The sequence below is a fragment of the Rhineura floridana genome, chromosome 1, assembly GCF_030035675.1.
Source record: "Rhineura floridana isolate rRhiFlo1 chromosome 1, rRhiFlo1.hap2, whole genome shotgun sequence".
NCBI lineage: Eukaryota > Metazoa > Chordata > Lepidosauria > Squamata > Rhineuridae > Rhineura > Rhineura floridana.
In genome coordinates, this window is record NC_084480.1 from 314424203 (window position 1) to 314450613 (window position 26411).

General features: G+C 41.0%; 1 protein-coding gene across 13 annotated transcripts in view; it reads right to left on the minus strand.

The window, feature by feature from the left end:
• Positions 1-26411, minus strand: part of PTK2 (protein tyrosine kinase 2) — a 356254-nt gene that overhangs the window by 192680 nt on the left and 137163 nt on the right. For 7 of the 13 annotated variants that reach the window (XM_061607035.1, XM_061607033.1, XM_061607043.1 and 4 more), the window contains 3 exons: positions 18905-19089; positions 5735-5961; positions 528-694 (listed from right to left, as the gene is read on the minus strand). In XM_061607035.1, the coding sequence (XP_061463019.1) occupies positions 528-694; positions 5735-5961; positions 18905-18944 (434 nt within the window). In that variant the 5' untranslated portion in view covers positions 18945-19089. The remainder of the gene's footprint in view (positions 1-527; positions 695-5734; positions 5962-18904; positions 19090-26411) is intronic. The other 6 variants (XM_061607042.1, XM_061607039.1, XM_061607041.1 and 3 more) reach the window with 1 other exon arrangement.

Genomic DNA, 26411 nt, shown 5'->3' on the forward strand with positions numbered 1-26411 from the left:
GAACAAAAAATGGCGGATTGGGATTAAAAGACAGACTGTCGGAATGCAAGCGGATCGGAACCATGCAGTGAACCCTATCCCTACTCACAACCCTTTTTTCCATACTTGATAACTGGCTCCCACCCACCCACCCCACACACATCCAGTTCCTGAACTGACGGCCTTTTACCATCACTCCTCCTTGCCTTATGAGCAGATAAGAAGCCACATCCTTCCCTGTCTCAGACTGCTGGGACAACAGATAAGCCATCTGGGGCAGACTTTCTATCACAAATTTATTTAAGCCAGCCAGCCACTGTCCCACCCATTCTCTGCTTCCATGTTTCTTGCTTGCACTTCCCCAATAACTGGAATGGCTCTCCAATGAAAAACGTGATTTCACTCCATCATTTACATTCTCATTTCTTAGCATCAAAAAGAAACTCACTTTATCACAGACTTAACTGCAATCTTCCACCCCACGCTAGGGGGTAACACAGCATGGTTTTCAAAGCATCATACATTTAATTAGAAGGATTTCCTCTTACTTCCATTCCTCTGGTGCGTGGGCTAGTTCAAATTTCTCCCTCACATTGGACACTCCCATGTCTGGATGTAGCCAGTGAACTTCCTCTGACTGCAGGTGACTGAGCCGTAAACCATAACAGGCTACATTTTTTACTTTGTGACTATCCACTATCTTCTGGATTATGCCCTAAAAAAGAGAGAGAGAGAAGAAATGCAAAGATCTGGTTTTATTGATAATACACACATGGCTTTCTTTCTTTAATGAACATAATATGGAATGAAGGCATATAAGGCCACCACCTTGCTGAAGCAAAGCAGGTCTGGATCTGGTCAGTGCCCTGAACAGGTGACTACCTGGGAACCACATGTATGCCACCTTGGGTTCCATGACAGAAGAAAGAGAAGAAAAATGGGATATAAGTGTAAGGAAAACAGTTTCCTAAGCACACTTTTTAAAAATTGATGTTTTCTACATAAAACTGAATAGCATAACAAGCATTTGTCTCTATTACAATTTTTTCTAAATGAAATTAAGAGTAATGAAATGTTAGTTGACATAGTTGGTTTTTTAAAAAACCTATAGTAGCATTCTACAGTAATGCTGCCCAAACAGATCTAATTCACAGTGGCAATAGACAGTATATCTTTCAAGTACTGCGCTGAAGTACAATATAATTGCTTACAAATTTGTTCATCAACTGGCACTGGCACCAGTTTCTCCATCTACCTTTATGAATGAACAGAACGATTAAAGAAGAATGTCAACTGTCCCTCTTCAGTTTGAATGAAATCAGGTGGATAACCTCCAGGAAGAGGGCCTTTTCAGTGGTGACACCCTGGTTATGTAACAGCTTTCAGGAAGAAAAACTTTGTACTTTGAGGCTGTTAATAAAGAAAGAAAGAAATACACTTTGCAAGTGCTTAAGGGTCAACTTGAAATTGCCGGAATGACAGAAGGACTCCTATTGTAGCTCTTTTACAATATGGTACAGTTTTGCGAAAGTTCATTCATTTTAATATCCCAAAGCGTTTAAGTGGATAAACTTAAAAATCTTCAGAACTGTGTAATATTGTAAAGGATTACCATTTACCTAGCCCCTTATGAATCAATGTGCTCTTTATATGATATTCCTCAGTGTTCTCCCAAATGGTGATGGCTAACAAAAGAATTACAAGAACTACTGACCTATGGGGAAGGAGAATGTGAACTAAGACAAATTGTCTATCAATTCTACACCACATTTCTTCTATGGAACTTGTTCATTTGCTTGCTATCAGGTGCTGCTGTTTACATGCAAGTTTTCCTAATGCTTCAAGGGGCAGTTGTCCATATCTAGAGCTATATGGTTCAGCACAAATTCCAGCCATTTAACCCTAAAGATCTATTTTTGCAAAGTTCAATGACAGCCTGACTATCCCCACCATGGGCATACTTCCAAGTCTCTCTCTACAATCTATGTATGAATAAAAGCAGCCATGGAATGCAATTCATTCATTTTTCTGTGCTTTCTGAACTTGGCACAAAGACCACATAACGTGCAGACTTCTTTTCAGAAATCTGGCCAAGTAGGATAGTTTTGTTAACAATGAAAAATGAGTGCCTTTTAAAAATTGGAAAAGCAGATGTAATTTAAGAATGGTAAATGGACAAACATGATTTTAAAAAATACACATGGGCAAAATTAGTATTTTTATTACTGAAGAGTATTAATGAAGAAGTCAATTTCAAAAATAATAAAAACAAAAACTACTCATGTTGGTGAAGTTTACAAATGACTAAGGAAAGCAACAAAGCCATCTTTCAAACTATGATATTTAAGATATACCCAATTGGGGATTAAAATTACATGCTGTGTGAAGTAACTAACGTGCTCACCAGATCATAGCCTGCTGGAAAAAAATCAAGAAGCCTCTGTTTCATTCATATCTGCTTCATTTAGTTTATCTCAAGTGATCATGTAAACAATTGCATCACTATTAACCAGCAGTAGCTCAAAATAATAGCCCAGGTTGAAGGGGGCTGTTTCTCAGGCTCACTTTTATTTTATTTTTATTTTTGTACCTTTAATATTTTTATTTATTTCATTTCATTATTTTTCTTTTTTCTCTCCTTTCATTGTTAAATTTGCAAATAAAAAATTAATTAAAAAAGACTATAATGGCAATGAACACCAGGGGAACATGTTTTGGTGTACAAAGCCATATACAGTTTGAGACCAAAATATGTGCCTCCTGCAGATAACATCTTATCAGGAGGTCCGTACCGCACAACACAGGAAACGGACCTTTAGTGTTGTGGCACCTACCCTTTGGAATTCCCTCCTCTTAAACGTTTGGCAGGCACCATCTCTGTGCCTACTGAAAACCTTCCTCTTTCAACAAGCCTTTTAAGTAGAGACCTTATCCCTGACTGCATCTGTGTTGGAATTGCTTTTAACGATGTTTTAAAAGTTTTTTAAAAAGAGATATTTTTAAAGATTTTTGTTTTAATATATTTTAAAGTCTGTTTTTTAAAATGCTTTAGAGTGCTTTTGTTTCCTGCCCTGGGCTCCTACTGGGAGGAAGGGTGGGGTATAAATTTTATTATTATTATTAATGATGATGCTGATACAGAGTGGCTAACGTGTGCTGAATTACAATTCCCAAACATGCTGAATGGGACTAAGGGGAGGGACATAAGCTAGCTACCTCAAGTCTAGGCTGCATCATTTCAGATTGCTGATTGGGCTCACGTTAATGTGTGTTCTTCCTACAATAAACAAATACTCAAGTCACTGTGCATACGTAAGTAGCATTAGCATTTTAACTGAAATTAAAATTGAAATGCAGCAGGTACAACCTTCTTTTCTACAGTATTCACAGTTTAAGACTATAGCATTAAAACTTATAGAAAACCATGGTCCGCTGACGCAGAAACCCATAACTGAATTCTAATTAACTCAAAATAAATGGGAAATATTAGGTCACCAAACAACACCATACAAATTGAAATGAATTTGGCATAGTGTACCTTTATTAACATACAGTATAAAATTTAAAGAATTTTTGTTCAAATTTCTATTTCACTGGTATGTGACTCCAGCACGGCTATTCCATATATAATACCATTTAAAGTAACTGCTGGAGATGTCAATTGTTTAATGCAGATACGTTACATATCTTTTGGTCTTGCTCCCACATAAAAATCTTTTGGAAAGATGTCATAAATGAAATGGAAGATAAAACTGGATATAGATTACCATTAGACCCAGTTACTTTATTATTTGGCTTCGCTGAAGACTTGGTTCTGTTGGAAGATTGTGAAATCGGAACCCATTTGCTTACTGCTGCTACAATGACAATCTCTGCTAATTGGAAAAAGTAAGATCTCCTAAAATTGATGAAAGGCTTTTTTAAAATCTAGGACTTATCATACATGGTTAAGTTGATATACCAAAATATTGTTAGAGAAGGAAGGGCTGTAGACAGCTTTTTTGTAAAAAAAAAAAAAAAGTCTTTATTGCACACTGGACTAATAAAACACAGGGTTATTGCAGTTATTTAATTATTTGAAATATGAATCCCATAGAAATGAATTATGATAAACATTTAATTTTTTTTAAATACAAGGTTAATAAAGATATATAAATCTATGTGGACTACTTAACTGGAAATCACTAGTTTATTGTATATAATATCATGTAACTTTGTTTTTCCTTCTTTTCCTTTTCTTTTTATATATATGTAAATATTTTGGGGGGGAAAATCAAAATACAAAGATAACTAGCATATCAGAAAGAATTCTAGGCTATCCTCTGGATTTCTACATGAATGGTTTTTTGTTCTTTTTGTTTTGTTTTTTAGAATACTGGGGCATTCTGTCATATGAGCAGTCTAAAGTGGTACAGAACAGACAGTAAGAAGTAGGCATATTCTCTGTGTGATAGAGTCATTCATTAACATTGCAATATTGTATTTCTACACATGTTCAGACACATGCAAAATAACTGAAACAGATGCTTTAGCGCTCCCTGGGATGCCTTGTCTATTTGTATAAACAGTAAAATTATTTATTTATTAAATTTATCTCTCACCATTCCTCCCAAAGGGAGCCCAGGGTGGCAAAACAAGAAGTGATAAAACACTAAAAACATATCCAATTCCAAATCAATTACCTGTAAAAGATCCTTAAGTATATTTTACTTTTTAAACAAGCCTACAGGATGGGCCACAATAATCACAGGTATCAAAATTAGGAAAACACCTCATTTCCTGAAGTTCCATTGTAGCCATAAGCCTCAGATTTAAAAGCAGGATTAAAAACTGTGTTTGGTAATCATATTGCAAACACATGGCATTTTCTAAGTGAATTCCTTCAAGGAGAAAAAAGCATTACCTCTGAACTATGTAAATCACTTCCTACTGCAGCACTAAGCCAGAATGTGTGCTCTCTTGCAAATGAACCAATGGAATGTTTAAAATTCTGAGACAAAGGCTATTTCAAATATAAAATACTACCTGTATTTGAAGCCTTTTCAATTACATCTTAAGTTGGTTCAACAGCAGCAATACTTTAGTACTCATGAAAAATAGTGGGTTGTATTCAACAAAGTCCTACTCAGAGGAGACCCATTGAAATGAATGAACGAAAGTTAGTCGTGTCTATTAATTTCAATGGATCTACTCTGAGTAGGACTAGCACTGAATACTGTGGCTTTAAACAATTTAAATAATTACACAGAACATACTATAGAGTCCTGTTGCAGAAGAAGAAAAAGTCTTCTACTTATGTTTTTAATACTATTCAATGGTGTCCATAGCTCAAAACAGAAATATTGCATGAGCAGATTAATATGAATTGCTGTAATGTAATGCAGTGGCTACCTTCCCCAAATGAGAATAGCACAAAAATTGAGCAATGGCATCAAATAGGTTAGCTAAGGCAACAATTCTAACCAATTCAACATAGTTAGGATTGCAGCCTATGCGCTTGCTCGCTCACTATCTCTCTCTCACACACACCATTTGTGTCCCTCTTCTCTTGAGAAAATTGCTAGAAATTAAAACTTTGCCTAGAATGACTCACAGCACGTGCTGAATAAAGACCTTCAAGTAAACACTCCAACATCTGTGCTCCTCAGCCTGAAGTTATCTGTCTCACACTCTGAGAATGACCTTTATACAACCATCACTAAAGTACTTCAAAATGTTAAATGAATTATTATTATTATTATTATTATTAACTCACCCAAACATCTGTAGCATCCCCATGACGTATAATACTGGCCCACGTTGTTGGCTCACTGTTACTTTCAAAATAATGGAAAACCTTTAGGACTCGTTCCATCGCCCCAGGGGAACGCTCCATCCCAGAACTGAGGTGCGTCTTTGTGCTTGAACTTGGTGTGTGATTCAAGTTTGGGTCTAGGTAAGCTGCAGCCATGGTTTTGCTAGATGCTAGGTATCTGTCATATTCTGAAAAGGGATAAAAGAAAATGAATAGTTCAGTTTCTCTCAGATCTCTGATTCTACCTCGTTTACAAGCGACAGATAAACAAATTCTACAGTGAATCAATACCTTCAAACAATTGGCGTTCCTCTCCCTAAGGAAAAATACTCTCAAAAGACTCAAATCATTTTTAAAAATCTAGTAAAAATGGAAAGGGGGAAATTACCATTTAAAACATTTCATCACCCTCTACAATGAAATTTAAAGATCACTTGCCCAGTACACTAGAATAAGAAACTACGCCTCCAAAATGAAACACGCCCTGAAAAGCCTACCCTGACCTTCCTGGTGCTCGGGAAATGGGAGCTACAGAGCACAGAAATATGCAGCACAAAACAGTAAGGCATCTCTGCATTTCTCTTGTCTTCTAATAGCAAGTTCATTCTCCTTCGCGCCCCTCCCCAAGCAATGGATGAATGCCACATCAGAATTAAGTGTTTTGACTAAGACCGTTAGACTGGTCATCAAATGCAGCCTAGTTCTGGGGACTTTAGAGACCAAGACCCTGTTGACGCTGGTGCTCAGTGCGCACAAAACTGAATTGTTTATATTTGCATTATTTCCTGCTCCCTTAGACAAAATCATATCTATGAAACACAGCTCTGCCCTTCTATCCTTTGGGTTCTGCTAAAGCAGTCTTTCCAGCGTGATCTTTACTGCAGAGTACTCTTGCCTGAAAACTATATCCAATGTAATATAGCAGTTTAATAGCCCATGCAGGGCTGTATTCACTATTATCACATTTTATAGCCTTCCAGGAAATGTTAGAACAGTAGCTGTAAACCCCAAAGTGACTTCAGAAGGAGAAAGCAATGAGCATTAGTAAAGCTTAATTCATACCAAATCTAGCTGTTCTCAGTGGTGCCACTTCAACCATAAGTCAGAGTATCTTCATCCCAACAAATACCACCTTTGCCTTCTTCTGCCTGCACCCTTTCCATAAGTCATGTCTGATGTTAGAACAGATTTGATAAAATGCAAGGAACTGTCATACTAAATTTGGAAAATTCTTCCTTTGCTTCATGTCAGGCGCTGCTACACTGATCATACTAGGAGCTTTTTGGACCAGGTCCTGGTTCACTACTTGCTATACCGCCAGGACAGCAAATCAGAGAAGGCCCTGTAGACCAGGGGTCAGCAACCTTTCTGGAACAGTGGGCACATTTTGAATTTTGAGCAAGTGCTGTGGGCACCAGTCACAAAATGGCTGGCGTAGCGGCATGGCATAACACAAAATTAGAGAGAGGACAGCCATGGTGCAGCTTTTTCCATAACTGTATTTCCAGACTAGAAAATAATTAATCTGCTGAATTTCTGCCTGCCATATGTCTGCTAAAGGCACAAGATCTCTCTTCTTCCCCCAGAAGCAGAAAAAAGACAGAAGCAGAAAAGTGCACTCAAGGGGAAGGGGAAACAGCAAATCTTTAGGACCCCAAAGATTCCTATTGCCTCATGTCCAACAAATTATCTTATCAATCATGGCTCTGATTTCACTCATTGCTAAAAACACTCTCAGAGCAACTGCTTAGAACGTTTTGCTTTATAAGTTGCTTTCTAGGAGGGCTAGGTACTTGCATTAAAAAAAAAGCTCAGAGTCTGGGTGCCCTCCCCAGAGACACCAATCAAGGTCTTTGAGGTCACCATGATGTGTGGGAGATGGGTTGACGACCTCTGCAATGTAGACACTTTGGGTCACCTAGCAGTGTCATAACAAGTCAAGCCATCTGGGATTATGGGGAACAATATCATACTCTCAGTATATAGCTCATCCTGTCTTGTGTTTTGCCCTGTCATAAAATGGAATCTTATTTTAGTCACCTTCTTGTGCTATAAAAGAATGCAAGCATATCATATACTGTAAAGAACTCTACAATGGAAAAATGAGAGAGAACACAAACATGCAAATGTTCTACCTATGCAAACAAAGTTTATTTGCTCTAAGCAGAAGCAAAGAGGATACTACATATGCCAAGTACAGAAGCGTTCTTCAACCTTGGGGCCCCAGATGTTGTTGGACTGCAACTGCCATAATCCCAACCACTGGCTAAACTGGCTAAGGATGATGGGAGCTGTAACCCAACTGGGAACGCAAGATTGAAGAACACTGCATTACAGCATAAAGTGTATGGGATCCAAGGAATCAATTTGCCCCATCACCACAATTGTGAAATTAAAGACTGTATTCAGCTAAGTCCTACACAGAGAAGTTGCATGTCTATTAACTTCAGTGGGCTTACCCTGAGTAGATGAGCATTAAATACCTCCCTAGAAATGTGAAGGCCTGGAAAAAAACCCAGAAAAATTCAGAAAAAAAACATTTTTTTTTAAAGCCATTTTTTGGGTTTTTTTTCTGAAAAATTGGAAAAAATTGAAAAAAATGAAGAAAATTGGATTATGGAATGTTTTATTTTAGCATAATGAATAAAATGTTTCATTGAATCTTGGTCCCCCTTTTCTCAGTTCTGTTTATGGGAATGGATGTTTTATGTCTGCTTGACAGTGTGGAGGACTAGAGGAGAAATAAATAATTTTCTTTGTTATTAATGTTGATGGCTTCTTCTGCCTTTTTTTTTAATTGCTTTTTGCCTGCTCCTCATAAACTGGCAAAATGCGAGAGCTTCCTTACAGTTCTGGGGCTCCTTACAGCTCAGGATCTTGTAGATCCATTTGTTACAAAAGAAAAAGTAAAACTTTAAAAAAGTAAATTCAATTTATTTATTTATTTATTTATTACTTGATTTGTAACAATTGTTTGAATAAAATGTACTTTTAATATACCAAATGTGATAATTTTATGCCAAACCAACTTGTACATAATTACATTTTATATTCCTGAAATAACAAAGTGACTTTCAATATGTAAAAAGTGCTAATATTGCATTTTTCAATTTTTCTGAAAAAAAAATTTCTTGGAAAAAAACAGAAAAAAACCATTTTTTCCCATGGCTTCAAAATTTCTGGAACTTTTACATCTCTATAACTCTGTAAATACAGTTAACTTCAGGGGTGGGGAACCTTTTCAGCTCCAGGGGCCAAATCTATATCTGGCTGACCGTGCCAGCCAATGTTATAATAATAATAAAATTTTATTTGTGAGTCGCCTATCTGGCCGAATAAACGGCCACTCTAGGCGACATACAATATCACGATAAAATACAATATAACCAGAAATATAATAATTAAAATTAAACAGCACTAAAGATGTTTACTAAAGATGCCAGCATGGTTAACGAGCAAAGTCAAGGAAGCTCTTAGAGGCAAAAAGTCTTTCTTCAGAAAATGGAAGTCTTGTCCGAATGAAGAAAATAAAAAAGAACACAAACTCTGGCAAAAGAAATGCAAGAAGACAATAAGGGATGCTAAAAAAGAATTTGAGGAGCACATTGCTAAGAACATAAAAACCAACAACAAAAAATTCTATAAATACATTCAAAGCAGGAGACCATCTAGGGAGACAATTGGACCCTTGGATGATAAGGGAGTCAAAGGTGTACTAAAGAACGATAAGGAGATTGCAGAGAAGCTAAATGAATTCTTTGCATCTGTCTTCACAGTGGAAGATATAGGGCAGATCCCTGAACCTGAACTAACATTTGCAGGAAGGGATTCTGAGGAACTGAGACAAATAGTGGTAACGAGAGAGGAAGTTCTAAGCTTAATGGACAATATAAAAACTGACAAATCACCGGGCCCGGATGGCATCCACCCGAGAGTTCTCAAAGAACTCAAAGGTGAAATTGCTGATCTGCTAACTAAAATATGTAACTTGTCCCTTGGGTCCTCCTCCGTGCCTGAGGACTGGAAAGTGGCAAATGTAACGCCAATCTTCAAAAAGGGATCCAGAGGGGATCCCGGAAATTACAGGCCAGTTAGCTTAACTTCTGTCCCTGGAAAACTAGTAGAAAGTATTATTAAAGCTAGATTAACTAAGCACATAGAAGAACAAGCCTTGCTGAAGCAGAGCCAGCATGGCTTCTGCAAGGGAAAGTCCTGTCTCAGTAACCTATTAGAATTCTTTGAGAATGTCAACAAGCATATAGATAGAGGTGATCCAGTGGACATAGTGTACTTAGACTTTCAAAAAGCGTTTGACAAGGTACCTCACCAAAGGCTTCTGAGGAAGCTTAGCAGTCATGGAATAAGAGGAGAGGTCCTCTTGTGGATAAGGAATTGGTTAAGAAGCAGAAAGCAGAGAGTAGGAATAAACGGACAGTTCTCCCAATGGAGGGCTGTAGAAAGTGGAGTCCCTCAAGGATCGGTATTGGGACCTGTACTTTTCAACTTGTTCATTAATGACCTAGAATTAGGAGTGAGCAGTGAAGTGGCCAAGTTTGCTGATGACACTAAATTGTTCAGGGTTGTTAAAACAAAAAGGGATTGCAAAGAGCTCCAAAAAGACCTCTCCAACTGAGTGAATGGGCGGAAAAATGGCAAATGGAATTCAATATAAACAAGTGTAAAATTATGCATATTGGAGCAAAAAATCTGAATTTCACATATACGCTCATGGGGTCTGAACTGGCGGTGACCGACCAGGAGAGAGACCTCGGGGTTGTAGTGGACAGCACGATGAAAATGTCGATCCAGTGTGCGGCAGCTGTGAAAAAGGCAAGTTCCATGCTAGCGATAATTAGGAAAGGTATTGAAAATAAAACAGCAGATATCATAATGCCGTTGTATAAATCTATGGTGCGGCCGCATTTGGAATACTGTGTACAGTTCTGGTCGCCTCATCTCAAAAAGGATATTCTAGAGTTGGAAAAGGTTCAGAAGAGGGCAACCAGAATGATCAAGGGGATGGAGCGACTCCCTTACGAGGAAAGGTTGCAGCATTTGGGGCTTTTTAGTTTAGAGAAAAGGCGGGTCAGAGGAGACATGATAGAAGTGTATAAAATTATGCATGGCATTGAGAAAGTGGATAGAGAAAAGTTCTTCTCCCTCTCTCATAATACTAGAACTCGTGGACATTCAAAGAAGCTGAATGTTGGAAGATTCAGGACAGACAAAAGGAAGTACTTACTTCAGCGCATAGTTAAACTATGGAATTTGCTCCCACAAGATGCAGTAATGGCCACCAGCTTGGACAGCTTTAAAAGAAGATTAGACAAATTCATGGAGGACAGGGCTATCAATGGCTACTAGCCATGATGGTTGTGCTCTGCCACCCTAGTCAGAGGCAGCATGCTTCTGAAAACCAGTTGCCGGAAGCCTCAGGAGGGGAGAATGTTCTTGCACTCGGGTCCTGCTTGCGGGCTTCCCCCAGGCACCTGGTTGGCCACTGTGAGAACAGGATGCTGGACTAGATGGGCCACTGGCCTGATCCAGCAGGCTCTTCTTATGTTCTTATGTTCTTAAACAACATTAAAAACTGACCTATACCCGGAGACCCCATAGGCCTGCCTGAATAGCCAGATCTTTAAGGCTCGGCAGAAACCTGTCAGGGAGGGGGTGTGACGAAGATCGTAAGGAAGGGAGTTCCAGAGGGTGGGGGCCACAATCAAAAAAGCCCTCTCTCTGGTCCGCACCAGCCTAGCTGTTTTAACTGATGGGACTGAGAGAAGGTCTTGTGTGGCTGATCTTGTCATGCGGCCTAATTGGTGATGCTGGAGGCGCTCCTTCAGATAAACTGGGCCGGAACCGTATAGGGTTTTAAAGGTCAGTACCAACACCTTGAATTGGGCCCGGTAAACAACTGGTAACCAGTGTAGATCCACTAACACCGGGGTGATATGATCACGGCGATGGCTGTTCTTAATCAAGCGCGCCGCCGCATTCTGTACCAGCTGTAATTTCCGGACCATTTTCAAGGGTAACCCCATGTAGAGCGCATTACAGTAGTCTAAGCGAGAGGAGACCAGGGCATGTATCACCCGTGGGAGCAAATGGACAGGAAGGCAGGGTTGCAGTCTCCGTATCAGATGTAATTGATACCAAGCCGCCCGGCTCACTGCCGAGACCTGAGCCTCCATTGACAGCTGGGAGTCAAGAATGACCCCAAGGCTGCGGACCTGGTCTTTCAGGGGTAATCTTATTCCATTAAACATCAGGTCTATATCTCCCAACCTTCTCTTGTCCCCCACAAGCAACACCTCGGTCTTGTCGGGGTTCAGTTTCAGCCTATTCCTTCCCATCCATTCACTTACGGAGTCCAGGCACTTGGACATGGTCTCCACAGCCAACTCTGGTGAGGACTTAAACGAGAGATAGAGCTGAGTGTCATCCGCATATTGGTGACACTGCAGCCCAAATCTCCTGATGATGGCTCCCAGCGGCTTTACATAGATGTTGAATAGCATGGGGGAGAGGATAGATCCCTGTGGCACTCCACAATTGAGAGGCCAAGGGTCTGAAACCTCATCGCCCAATGCCACCCGTTGATGCCTGTCTGAGAGATAGGAACAGAGCCACTGTAAAACAGTGCCCCCCATTCCCAGTCCCTCCAGACGATCTAAAAGGACACCGTGGTCAACGGTATCGAAGGCCGCTGAGAGATCGAGGAGGACGAAGAAGGTATATTCTCCTCTATCCAACGCCCCCCTCATATCATCCACCAGGGCGACCAAGGCTGTTTCAGTTCCATGTCCAGTCCTGAAGCCCGATTGGAATGGGTCTAGATAATCTGCTTCATCCAAGTGTGTCTGTAACTGTTTGGCCACCACGCGCTCAATCACCTTGCCCAAGAATGGCAAATTAGAGACTGGGCAAAAGTTATTTAATTCTTGGGGATCCAAGGAGGACTTTTTCAAGATGGGTTGTATTACTGCCTCCTTGAGGGCTGTTGGCATTGCACCCTCTTCCAAGGATGCATTTACCACTGCCCTGATCCCTTCGCTCAGCCTCTCTTTACAGCTCATAATGAGCCATGAGGGGCAAGGGTCCAGCAGACAAGTGGTTGGCTTCACAGTAGAGAGCACCTTGTCCACTTCCTCAGAAGGAAGAGGCTGAAACCGATCCCACCGGACCGGAATGCTACTGATCGCCTCTGGCTCACTTCCTGTGTCCACGGCGCACGGAATCATGCTCTTCAGTCGTTCAATTTTATCGGCAAAATGTTTAGCAAATTTGTCACAGGAGGCTTTTGAATGCTCCATGGGTTCCTGAGCAACTGGACCGACCAGGCTACAGACCACTTGGAACAGCCTCCTGGGACAACACCCTGCAGACGCAATAGAGGCAGCAAAGAATTCTTTCTTTGTTGCCTTTGTTCCACCTGGTAGGCAGCTATTGCTGCTCTAACCAGTGTCCAATCATCATCAGAGCAGGATTTCCGCCACCGGCGCTCTAGTCGTCTCACCTCCTGTCTCAGGCTCAGAAACCGTGGCGTATACCAGGGCGCTGTCTGAGCTCTGTTCAGGGGGAGAGGACGTTTCGGGGCCACTCGGTCTATTGCCCTAGTGAGCTCCCTATTCCACTCCATCACCAGGGCTTCGACCGGTCATCCTTCAGCAGGCTCCAAATCTCCCAGTGCATTCAGGAATCCTTCCGGATCCATCAAGCGCCTGGGGCGGACCATCCTAATAGGTCCTTGTCCCCTGCGAAGGGTGTGTGGGATTGATAGGTCTATATTCACCAGATAGTGATCTGACCATGACACAGGGTTAGACAAAATAGCCCCCATTTTCAGAGCACTTCCCTCCCCTCCCGAGACAAATACAAGGTCAAGAGCATGACCGGCTACATGGGTGGGCCCCATGCTATTAAGGTGCAGTTCCCAGGAAGTCATGGTTTCCATGAAATCCCGAGGAGCTCCAGTGAGGATGGTCTCGGCATGCACGGTGAAGTCCCCCAAAACCAATAGGCTGGGGGCAAGCACTCGTACAGCCGAGACCACCTCGAGCACCTAGGTCAGTGAGTCTGCTGTGCAGCGGGGTGGGTGGCACACAAGCAGAATCCCTAAACTGCCCTTTGGGCCCAACCTCCAGTACATGCAATCAACAAACTTGGTCTCATGGAGAGGGGGTCTGGCAAAAACCAAAGACCCTCAATAGATGACTGCCACACACCCTCCCCGCCTACCTGCCCTCGGCTGCTGTGCTTAACAGAAACCGGCTGGGCACATGGCCTCAAGCGTAGGAGCTGAGGCCTCATCCAGCCATGTCTCTGTAATACACACCAGGTCTGCATTCTCATCCAAGATCATATGTTGACGTATAGGTGGGGGCACCCCATCTGTCCATCACATGATATCATTATGACGCCACATAACTGACAGGTGAGTTGTTGCCACCCACCTGTCAAAATCCCTTGCACAGGGTTCCCAAGGTTGGGAACCACAGTGAAAGGGGTACTGCCAGCCCTGTGCTTTAAAAGCCTCCTCACATTCCCCTTTCCACTCCTAATGTTGGAAGTGGAAAGGAGTTGTGTGGGGTGGCTTCAAAGAGCAGCACTGGGAGGGAAAACTGGCTTCAACTAAATAGAAACCTCTTCCCTCTCCTTGAGCAAAATGCACTCCAACCACCCATCAGCTGACAGGTGCTTGGAAGCAGGGCTGTGGAGTTGGTAAGCCAGACCTTCGACTCCGACTCCTCTGTTTTTCTACTGTCCGACTCCGACTCCGACTCCTTCATAAATGGCAAATGTATATTAACAAGTAATAACAAATTTACTGTAGTAAAATGGTAGCACAAGGCATTTCATCACCACCACGTGAATCCAGAGCTTGGAAAAGTTACTTTTTTGAACTACAACTCTGACGAGCCCAATCCCTGGGGCTGATGGGAGTTGTAGTTCAAAAAAGTAACTTTTCCAAGCTCTGGATTCACGTGGTGGTGATGAAATGCCTTGTGCTACCATTTTACCACAGTAAATTTGTTATTACTTGTTAATATACATTTGCTATTTATGAAGGAGTCGGAGTTGGAATCGGAATCGGTACATTTCTACCGACTCTGACTCCACCCAAAATTGCTCCCGAGTCCGACTCCACGACTCCGACTCCACAGCCCTGCTTGGAAGTACACCTTGCTGCAGCAAAGGAACAACTGTGAAGACACTTTAAGGATCCAATTGTTCATTTGAAACCCCACCCTTAATCATCCCACACCTGACGTCAGGTGTAGGGTGGATGAGTGTGGCTTTCCCCCAAACAGCCTCGCAGGCCAAATGGGAAGGCCTGGCAAGCAAGTCTGGCCTGCAGGCTGGAGGTTTCCCTCCCCTGGTTAACCACATTTATTGTACCATTTGTTCATGTAACACAGTTTGTTCATGTAACACATGCTGGAGGGGATTTGGGGGGTTAATATATTTCATTTTATCCCTATCTTCATTGTTATTTTTTTTAACATATGAACTGTCTTTCATACAAGTTTTACAATCATATAATAAAAACAAAAACAGATCTGCATATATTTTACTCCCAATTGCAGTATTTTGTATGTCTAATCAAATCTGAAGTAGCAAAGATAGAGTCTATCCTAATATGTACTGATCTTCATGCTTCAACAAGTGGCTTGTGAGTTAAAACCACCCTCAAATCTACTATGGAATGTCATTAAATATACTATGGAATGTAATTATCATCATATGCTGCATTAAAGACTCCTGCCAGATAATACTACTTCTGACCAGAAGTATATGAATATTGTCAGTATCAGCAAGCAACCCACTAATAGAAGTTTGCCTGCTTTTCATAGAGACCATATACTGTTGCTATTGTTAGTATTTTTCTCTCTCCTTTGTTCTTTAATTTCAAAACCACACTCAACCTTCCAGATCAGTTATCTCAACAATTATCTGGATATTAAGTGATAAAAAACCTTCAGTGATGATTCTTCATCTTTTTTGTAGTTGCTGCTTGGAAATTTCACCAAAAAAAATCCTTCAAGTATTCTTCACCCTTTTATTTTACTTCATTTTTCTTCAACAAGCAAGATATCCAGTATCATGAGTGCTCTTTTATTATTATTACTTTGCCTTTTAAACTGACTGTGCGAACTATTCACGTTTAAGGTCATAAATTTGATTTTGGTTTCCATTTTTACTAAATATTTTAATTGTGTAAAATCAATTATTTGGAAAGGGAGAAAAGGTGAGGACACTCAAAAAATTAAAACAGCAACATCAGAGACCTAGGACAACAGTTTCCCCACCCCTGACGTTGGTTATTAAAAAAAAAAAATTATATGCTATAGCCAGCATAATTTATTCTGCAATGTCAAATTGAAAATACCCCCATGCCATACTGATGCTTCCCATAAGCTCATTTCAATATAAAACTTACAAAACTTATATTCCTGAACTCAAAAGGACTTGCTTAACAACCCTGAAACGTTTTCATGGCAATACACAAAACACTCAGAAAGAATTGAGAGTTCAAAGTGTAAAACAAGTGGTCCGTGGTCTCCTAATTTGTTGAAATTAATTAAAAATCAGCCATGTTCACAGAGTACCTGTAATCCTATTACTGACCTCTCTCCATGCTCTGACCTTCATCTTCTGCAGTTTAAAAATAAATAAAAATCAGCCAGGCATTTTTTTTAAATTTAAGAAATTTAGCATGGAGGTCAATGATAAGTGCCGGCATGCTCAGTAAGAACCAACTGTCAGTGTTCTAAAAGCCAGACTGACAGCTGCCTGGCTTGACTAATGGGGCTTCACACCCACACCAGACATTTATTCCACTTTAAACAGTCATGGCTTCCCTCAAAGACTCCTAGGAAGTGTAGTATGTGAAAGGTGCTGATAGTTGTTAGGAGACCCCTACTCCTCTGACAAAGCTCCAGTAGCCAAAGTGGTTTAACAGGGGATTGTAGGTGAGGGGAATACAGTGTCTCCTAGCAACTGTGAACACCCTTCACAAACGACACTTCCCAGGATTCTTGGGGGGAAGCCATAACTGTTTAAAGTGGAATAAAGGCCTGGTGTGGATGTGGTCAGGGACAGCTTTGGTTTAAATTTGGGTGAGACACTACATGTGCCTGCTGTAGAATAACAAGGCGGGGGAAACTCTGAAAAGCGATGATACTGTTCACAATGTTTGCTTTGGGAAAGGAAAGGGGCTTTCCCTCTGCCCAGTGCCCACCCACCCAATCTCCACCCCTCCCCCTCCTTTACCCTTCCTCCCTACCCCTACCCTTCCTCACCTTCTCTACCCCTTCCCCCTCCCCCAGGTCAGTTTCACCTATCCTCAACATGATTTTACAGGAGTAAATCCCACTGAATTCAAAAAGCATGCAAATGATCAAGCCTGCCTTACCCTCCTCCTCCTTCCTGTCCCCTCCCTATTGCCGCTTCCCTGCCCCTCACCCCTTTTTCTCTTCCCCCATGGTCAGTTTTACCTATCCTAAGCATAACTGCACGGAGTAAATCCCACTGAACTCAGTAAGCATGGAAATGATCAGACCTGCCTTTGCCCTTCTCCTCTCCGTTTCTCCTTCCCCTCCCCTCCCCCTTTCTTCCTCCCTCCCCTGCCCACTCCAGCCCTTCCTCTTCTCCTCCTCCTCCGTGGTCAGTTTCACGTATCCTAAGCTTGATTACACAGGAGTAAATCTCACTGAACTCAATAAGCATGAAAATGATCAAACCTGCCCTCCTTCCCTTCCCCTCTCACCGCCTCCCGTCTCCCTCCTTCCTCCTCCTCTCCACCTGCCCCTCCTCCTCCCCTCCCCCCAGGCCAGTTTCACCTATCCTAAGCATGAATGCAAGAGAGTAAATCCCACTGAATCAATAAGCATGCAAATGATCAATCCATTCTCAGCAAACTTGCACAGGATCCCATTTCTTACCTCCAGGATTAAAAAGCAGAGAAATTATTGTTAAGATAGTCTCTTTAAATATGTTTGATTTACTTTGCAATTTTACTTAAGTGTCCTATGGTAAATCATTCTCTTATGCTTCTGTTTCTGTGAATACGTGAAGTACAGCAACACTTTGGAACACTAAAAAAAAAAAAAAGCTCCAAAAACAGTTGTGGAATAATGGCACTGACTGGGATGAATAATGAGAGAAGTAAAATTTTCTAGGTTAGATTCTCTGTAGAAACAGTAGTAACACAGGAAAGAAGCAAAGGAAGAACATCAACAAACATACAAAAATGTAATTCTCCATCTTTGGAGATGTAGTACTGATTGCAGGTGTTGCCACCACTCACCATATGCTCAGAGGCACATGTTACCAAATTCTTCCAAGCTACACAGGAAGTAGATTGGACTATGAAAGACCAACCCAAATTGTGTTTGCATTTTGACAAATTTGTAGGGCAGTACATATCTCAGAGAGGACGTCAGGTCTCCTGCTCCCCTGGTGCATTCACTATAGCTGCCCAATTTCCCTGATTTTTAAAAGTTTGATAGATGTAAGTGTTGGCTATAGGTACCTTCTTAAACCGCAAGGTTTTTTTGCTTATTACTGAATCTTCTATTAAACCAGCTCAAGTTACCAATGTTACAGTATGTTATGAACATGAAGCACTTGCTTAAACTTAGATCAAAGACATGTTTTAAAAGACCACTATAGCACAAATCCATTACTAAGGCTGCAATCCAATACTTACTTACCTGGGAGTAAGTCCCACTGAACCAAATGCAGCCTACTTCTAAGTAGACATGTATTGGATTGCATCTTAAATACATTTAACCCGTATACTGATTGAAATCTGTATTAATTGAGGCACACTCATTTAAATATTTTTGCTGTTATTGCTAAGGCAGGCAGTCTCACCAGCACACATTATCACCTTAACTAAGTGTTACTGGGGAGATTAACTGTCGGCTGTTCATTATTTACTGAACATGCATCCCAAGCACTGAAGTTTGGGACTGGAGATAACTTTTGAGAAATGAACATATAACTGTTATTGACATCACTGGTCAAACTATTTATCTTTGACTAGTATTTCATAGATCAAAAAGTGCTAATGACTTCACAGATAGCTAACGCTTAACTCTTCATACTCAAAGCCAAGCAGCATACCTCCAACTGTAGAGGAATCCCATGGGCAGAACACAGACATTTCTTGTATGCTCAGATTAACCTAGTTTTCCCATCATCTCATTTCTTGTACAGAGCTGTTGAAGCTGGTCTCTGAAGAGTTGGCACCAATTTCTGTTCTCAGATGATGTTTGCCCATACCCCTTTATTTGCTTCTAATTCTCCTCCTATGTTAAAGAATTAACCACTTCTGATTAGTTAATACAGTAGGGGCCCGCTTTTCGGCATTCCACTAATACTGCAGTAAGGCCCCACTCATACGGTGCTTGTTCCTCTTTTAAGGCACTTTTCGGGTGTCGGGCACCATTTTATTGACGGAGTTGCACTTTTTGGCGGGCTTCACTTTTCAGCGGGGGTCTGGAACATAACCCGCCGTGTGAGTGGGGCTCTACTGTAGTTTCTATACGTATCCATATAAACCACCCCTTTAAGGTTGATTCAAGTTCTTTTAATTTATCTCTTCCCACATTTCATGTTGTGTTAGCCTTTTATGGATACCCAGCAGAAACAAAACAAAAATAGCCCTCCATTGGAAAGGACATTCTACCCAACTATTTCTGCACAGAAAGAAAAGGCACCATTTCAAACCCCATTCTATATTCAACCTATCAGCAATGGCTGTGATCCAGAGAGATAAATTACACATTCAAATACACACATTCTCTTATCTCCAGCAACTTCTAAAACTACAAAAGTTATTAAAACATAACTTGGAGATTCAGTAGGGAGAGCTTCTGAAAAGTAATGGACAAGAAAGGCTAATTTGTGTCCCCCAGTATGGCGCAGTTGAGACTTTCATTTTTATCTGAATTAATATTTCTAGGTTGCTTTTCTGCCACGTGGTCCTTAAAAGGAACATGCAAAAAAAAAAAATGTATGAAGCACCAAAAAACCCCTACTAGTACAGATCTCTGGGAATGTAAACTGGTAGGGATAAGATGGTGAAGCTGCAGCCACACAGGTTCTAGAATTCAAATTCCCATCCAGTCAAGATGTCACACAATACAATATTGCCCCACTCATATGGCAGGTTAGGTTCCAGACCCCCACCGGAAAGCGAAAACCAGCAGAAAGCGGATTGGCTGTAGCGCGGCAGTCTGGAACCTAACCCGCTGATCACACCAGAGGAAGAGAAGATCAGATCTTCCCCTACTTGGGCGCGATCAGCTCGAGCGGGAGTCTGATCAGGCCAGAAGAGGAGAAGATCAGCTGTAGCACACTACAGCTGATCTTCCCCTCCTCCGGTGCGATCAGTTGGAGTGTGGGGAGCTCCAGCCCCCCCTCCAGCTGATTGCCCCACTGGTGCCGTATTAGCAGAACGGCAAAAATTGGGGCAACGAGAAGTGGGGTCCTACTGTACTTTTGGTGAACACATCCATGTGCTTGGACCTGCTCACCCTACATTAACCAGTGGGCTGCAGGTGTAGGATCATGCAACACAGGAAATGGTGTTTTCAGCTTCAAAGTTACTGAATTTTTCTCTCCCCCACTAATCCCCAACCAATTTTCTGGTCTTGCCATGTCAGAATGACAAAAAATATCATTTGTGCGTTATCAAGGCACTTGCAGAGGCAGAAAGTGGCCATCAATTAGACAGCATGCAAACTGACACAAGCGATAGCTTAATAAACAAGAATAGAACTCATTACCACAGCTACCTATTTATCAAACCTATTTCCAATTGGCTTTAGGAACTGCAGGAATAAATGTTCAAACTTGTTTGAAAAAGTGCTTCCCTGCATATAAAAGGAAAAAGGTCATAGCCCTTGGAACCGTATAAGCAGAGAATGTTATTGTAGATTCCCTTGTTAAAGTACTTCATTCAAATTTAAGAAAACAAGCAGAAATCTTAACAGTTACAGCTGCACAAGACAAAAGCAGGAGACGAAAGTAGTTCTATCCATAACAGGTTGGATTTTGTATGTAGACAACTATTTGAAGACATTCTCTGCAGAACAGCAAAGAGACTGTTGATGTAACATAGCAATTACACCTTTTTAAAATCCAAACACACATCACACACTTTAAATAAGAGGCTTGTGCTTCAGTTTAACTTATTTCTAATCTTAGATCTTCACTGATAATCATGCATGCAAGCTAGGTCAGTAAGAAGCAGGAAAATACACTGTGGTTCTGTACAGCAAAAACTGTGCCAAGTTTGAAACCAAAGTGACCAGAAGAGGTGCTTCCTGGTTTATCACATACAAAATTCCAAGTTCTAAATTTGCATTCAACTGCTTAGCTTACTTACTTTAATGATGAAATAAGACTGCTGTTTTTAAAGGCCTGGTTCAGACATCATGGCCAACCTACGATTTGGCCATCGAAGCTATGCATCAACCTCACATGCTCCTTTCTCCCACTCAATCACCCCAATTACTTAGGAGCATAGGAAACTGCCTTATACTGAGTTCCAGACCACCGGCCAACCTTGTTCAGTATGGTCAACACTGATGGGCAGCAGCCCTCTAGGGTTCCAGACAGAGGTCATTCCCAGTCCAATCTCGAGACAAAAGGGATTGAACGTGGATGCTTCTGCATGCAATGTAGATGTGCTGCCACTTTCCCTCTCCTTCTGGTGTCTAATAACCAGTTGCTTGTCTGATTCAGATATTACTACAAAGTTTACAACAAGCCAGGAAGTAAGAATAGAAATTGGAGCAGACAAAAGAGTTATTGGCTGTGACATATGCACCGGACCAGTGTCTCAGTCTACGGTCTTTGGCCGAAAGGCGGGATGATGATGATGAGGAGGAGGAGGAGGAGAAGGAGGAGGAGGAGGAGGAGGAGGAGGAGGAGAAGGAGGAGGAGGAGGAGGAGGAGAAGGAGGAGGAGGAGGAGGAGAAGGAGGAGAAGGAGGAGAAGGAGGAGAAGGAGGAGGAGAAGGAGGAGAAGGAGGAGAAGGAGAAGGAGAAGGAGAAGGAGAAGGAGAAGGAGAAGGAGAAGAAGAAGGAGAAGAAGAAGATATTGCACATTCTTATATTTACCTATAAGGACAAGACGAGACACAAAGAACACACATTCTATAATGGAGAAGCTGACATTAGATACACACATGACACACTTTAAATATAGACCAAATCCCACACTTTAACTTTGCAAGAGAATGACCAACGTTTGTGCAAGTATGATCTGTTCTTGTAGAAAGTGAAACCACTAACCAGCATGCCAAGGCTGCCTCATATTTACAAAGGCAGGAGGGCTTATTTTCTGCCACTCTTTGGGGAATGAAGGTGAGAACAATAACAGATTAAAGAGGCCTATTTTAACCAAGGGGAAGGAGGAGCAGATACCTATAACCAGTCTACAGTTATTTTTCTTTATATTTTATCAAATCAACACATTTTGTTGTTATGTGCCTTCAAGTCGATTACGACTTATGGCAACTGTATGAATCAGCGACCTCCAATAGCATCTGTCATGAACCACCCTGTTCAGATGTTGTAAGTTCAGGTCTGTGGTTTCCTTTATGGAATCAATCCACCTCTTGTTTGGCCTTCCTCTATTTCTGCTCCCTTCTGTTTTTCCCAGCATTATTCTGAGAGCAATGCTGTCAGGAGGCTAGACTCCTAGCAGAGGCACCCAAGGCAGAATGGTCAAAGCTGAGACACCAGACTAAGATGTATTCAAACTCAGAGGAAGGCAATGGTAAACCACCTCTGAATACCTCTTGCCACGAAAATCCTATGAACAGAGTATCAACACATTAAACTACTATTATGCCAAGTAACATAATCAAAGTGTGTTTTATCATGTACATTTGTAATGAGCTGATATTGCTTTTTTATTATTTTAGTGTCCAATTATTTAATTATTTTGTTTTATTTTAATTATTTTATTATTTTAAGGTCCAATGGAACACACCAAGGGTTTGGATGCTTTGATGTGGATTCCTGCATTGAGCAGGGGGTTGGACTTGATGGCCTTGAAGGTCCCTTCCAACTCTACTATTCCATGATTCTATTATTTCAGAAGGAAATCACCCTGTGCTTTATAGATTACAGCAAAGCCTTTGAATGTGTAGAACATGAAAAATTATGGAATGCTTTAAAAGAAATGGGTGTGCCACAGCACCTAATTGTCCTGATGTGCAACCTATACTCTGCACAAGAGGCTACTGTAAGGACAGTATATGGAGAAACAACTGGTTCCCAGTCGGAAAGGGTGTGAGACAGGTGTATTAATCACCCTATTTGTTTAATCTATATGCGGAACATATCGTATGGAAAGCGGGATTGGACTAAGATGAAGGAGGTATGAAAACTGATAGGAGAAATATCAATAATTTAAGGTATGCAGACGATACCATACTACTAGCAGAAACCAGAAATGATTTGAAACCAATACTGATGAAAGTGAAAGAGGAAAGCACAAAAGCAGGAATACAGCTGAACGTCAAAAAGGCTAAAGTAATGACAACAGAAGATTTATGTAACTTTACAGTTGACAACGAGGACATTGAACTTGTCAAGGATTATCAGTACCTCAGCACAGTCATTAACCAAAATGGAGACAATAGTCAAGAAATCAGAAGAAGGCTAGGACTGGGGAGGGCAGCTATGAGAGAACTAGAAAAGGTCTTCAAATGCAAAGATGTATCACTGAACACTAGTCAGGATCATTTAGAGCATGGAATTCCCGATCTCTATGTATGGAAGTGAAGGCTGGACAGTGAACAAAGTGGATAAGAGAAAAATCGACTCATTTGAAATGTGGTGTTGGATGAGAGCTTTGTGCATACCATGGACTGTAAAAAAGACAAATAATTGGGTGTTAGAACAAATTAAACCAGGACTATCACTAGAAGGTAAAATGATGAAACTGAGGTTATCATACTTTGGACACATAATGAGAAGACATGATTCACTAGAAAAGACAATAATGCTGGGAAAAACAGAAGGGAGCAGAAAAAGAGGAAGGCCAAACAAGAGATGAAGTGATTCAAGATCTGAACAGGTTGGTTCATGACAGATGCTACTGGAGATACCGATTCATAGGGTCACCATAACTCTTAATCAACTTGAAAACACATAACAATATTTTAAAATACTTATATCCAATCTTTCCATTGGATTTTGACCATTTTGATCATCAGGGTGGCTAACAAATATAGTGTATCATAATATAAGTAGCCAATGATACCTTTTTTAAAACCTCAGTATGATATTGTACCATGACTTAAACCTGAGTTTTTGAGTTTCTGGATTTAGTTTTTTTTTTATTTATTTTTTTACAATAATTTTTATTCAAATTTTCATAAAACATACAAAACAAAATCATAAAACATTCGAAGACAAAAAACAAAACAAAACAAAAATGATTAAACAAAAAAATAAAATGTTGACTTCCCATTTGTCGCAGATCAAATCAGTTGTAGGTCTACAATATATAACAATCCTGTCTCTTAAATTATGTTATAAGATCACTTTCCTCCAGTAGTTATCTTAATTAATCATCAAATCTCATAAACATTACTTTATTCTTTCCACAAAAAGTCAAAGAGAGGTTCCAATTCTTTAAGAAATATATCTATCAATTTTTCTCCAAATAAACATGTTGATTAATCCATCTCGTTAATAATAATAATAATCTTATTGTCATAACCATAGTCCAAATAAACATATCGATTAATCCATCTCATCAAAATCTGTTAGGTCCAATAATTTCAATAGCCATTATTCCATTATCCATATTAATTCCATCTTCCATCTTCAATAGTCCTGTTAAGTCCAGTAATTTCAGTGTCCAATCTTCCATTATCAGTATTCCATAATAATCTTGCTGTCATAGCCATAGTCATATAATAAGAGTCTGATGGGAATTTCCTCTATCCCAAATATTTTCTTGCCATCAATTCTGAATAAGTTGCTGAAATATTGTTGTAAAGTCATATCTCTGTTCTTCTTTTTTACAAAATGCACTGGCTCATCTCTTGAGAGTTTTTCCATTGTCACATGGCTGCAGTTAATTCCATAGATTTTCTCTATATCAAGCTCCATCACGTCATTCCAGTCCAGAAGATTATCCAAGCCATTGATAACTTTATCTCTAATATCTTCATTAATTTCTTCAGAGATAACGTTAAATTCCAAACAGTAGATTTTATTTCTAATATCCATAAACTCCAGATCTTTTTCCAATTCCACATTTGTTCCAATCTCCAGGGCTTGCATCTTCCCTTTATTTTTTCTTTTCTCATCTCTGATCTCATTCTCCTCTCTCACAGGATCCCCTATTTCTTTAAGCTCCTGCGTCATTTTGCTCAGTTCAATTTTCAGCTCCTTACTGCCCTGTCGCAGGGTTTGTTTCGTTATCTCAATCTCATCCATTATTTTCTGAAACATAATTACTTCCAGATTCTCAGCCACTTTCTTGACTGCCATTTTTAAAACCACAAAAACAAAACAAAACAAAAATAAAGAAGAACCACTTCTTATTTCAGCAACAATTGGGTTAATATTCCAGGCTTGATGACATCACAGTATAAACAGAGCAGCCTGCCTTATCTCTCTATGTTCAAAAATACAAAACCCACTGCCTGCAAGGGGAAGAGGACCATCACTGCCCAGGGAGGGAGAGCCATCTGCCTGCTTTGCTGCTGCTGTGCTGCTGCTTGGATAACATCTCTGCTCTCTCCTTCTTGGGCTCCTGCTCTGCACGTGGGCACCTTGCAGGACCAGGCCTCAGGTACTCAGCCAGCTGTGCCTGATACTGTTCCATCTGTCCCTTCTTTGGAGGGGATATATAAGCCGGCTGGCTGAGGGGGCTTGGGAGACCCATTGCCTGCTGTCCATCACTTTTGGGCCCCTATTACATCAGCTACTACGGACTGCCGGTTGCTGAAGCCCCTCGGATGCTGCTGTGTTGTCTGAATGTATGAGTGGGTTGTATGAGTGAGTGTGTGATTGTGTGTATATGCCATGAGTTTTATTATTTATTTTATTTTTATTATGTGCCTGGGCGAGAGGACAGTGTTGTGGGAGGGTGGACCAAAGGGGGCCCCTATTAGTGTAGTGACGGGTAATGGGAGGTATGGCGCTCTGAGTAGGACATGCCAGTTAAGGGGAACTCGCCCCAGACAACTGGCGGCTGTGATGTGTTCCGGTCCTCCTCACACCCACAGGATTGCTGGTAGTTCTATCAGCCAACCCTCGGATCTCCAGTTGCTGCTTTTCAATGCCAGATCAGTAAATAATAAAACCTCCCTCATCCATGACCTAATTGTGGATGAGGCGGCCGATCTGGCATGTATTACCGAGACCTGGGTGAGCGATCTGGGAGGTATTAATCTCTCCCAGTTGTGCCCACCTGGGTACTCGGTTCAGCATCTGGGTAGATCCGGGGGTCAGGGAGGGGGAATCGCTGTGGTCTATAGAAGTTCCATCCCTCTTGTTAGGCACCCTATCCAGGTGGCTAATGGTCTAGAGTGTCTACACATAACGTTGGGTCAGCGAGACAGACTGGGAATACTGTTGGTGTACCGTCCACC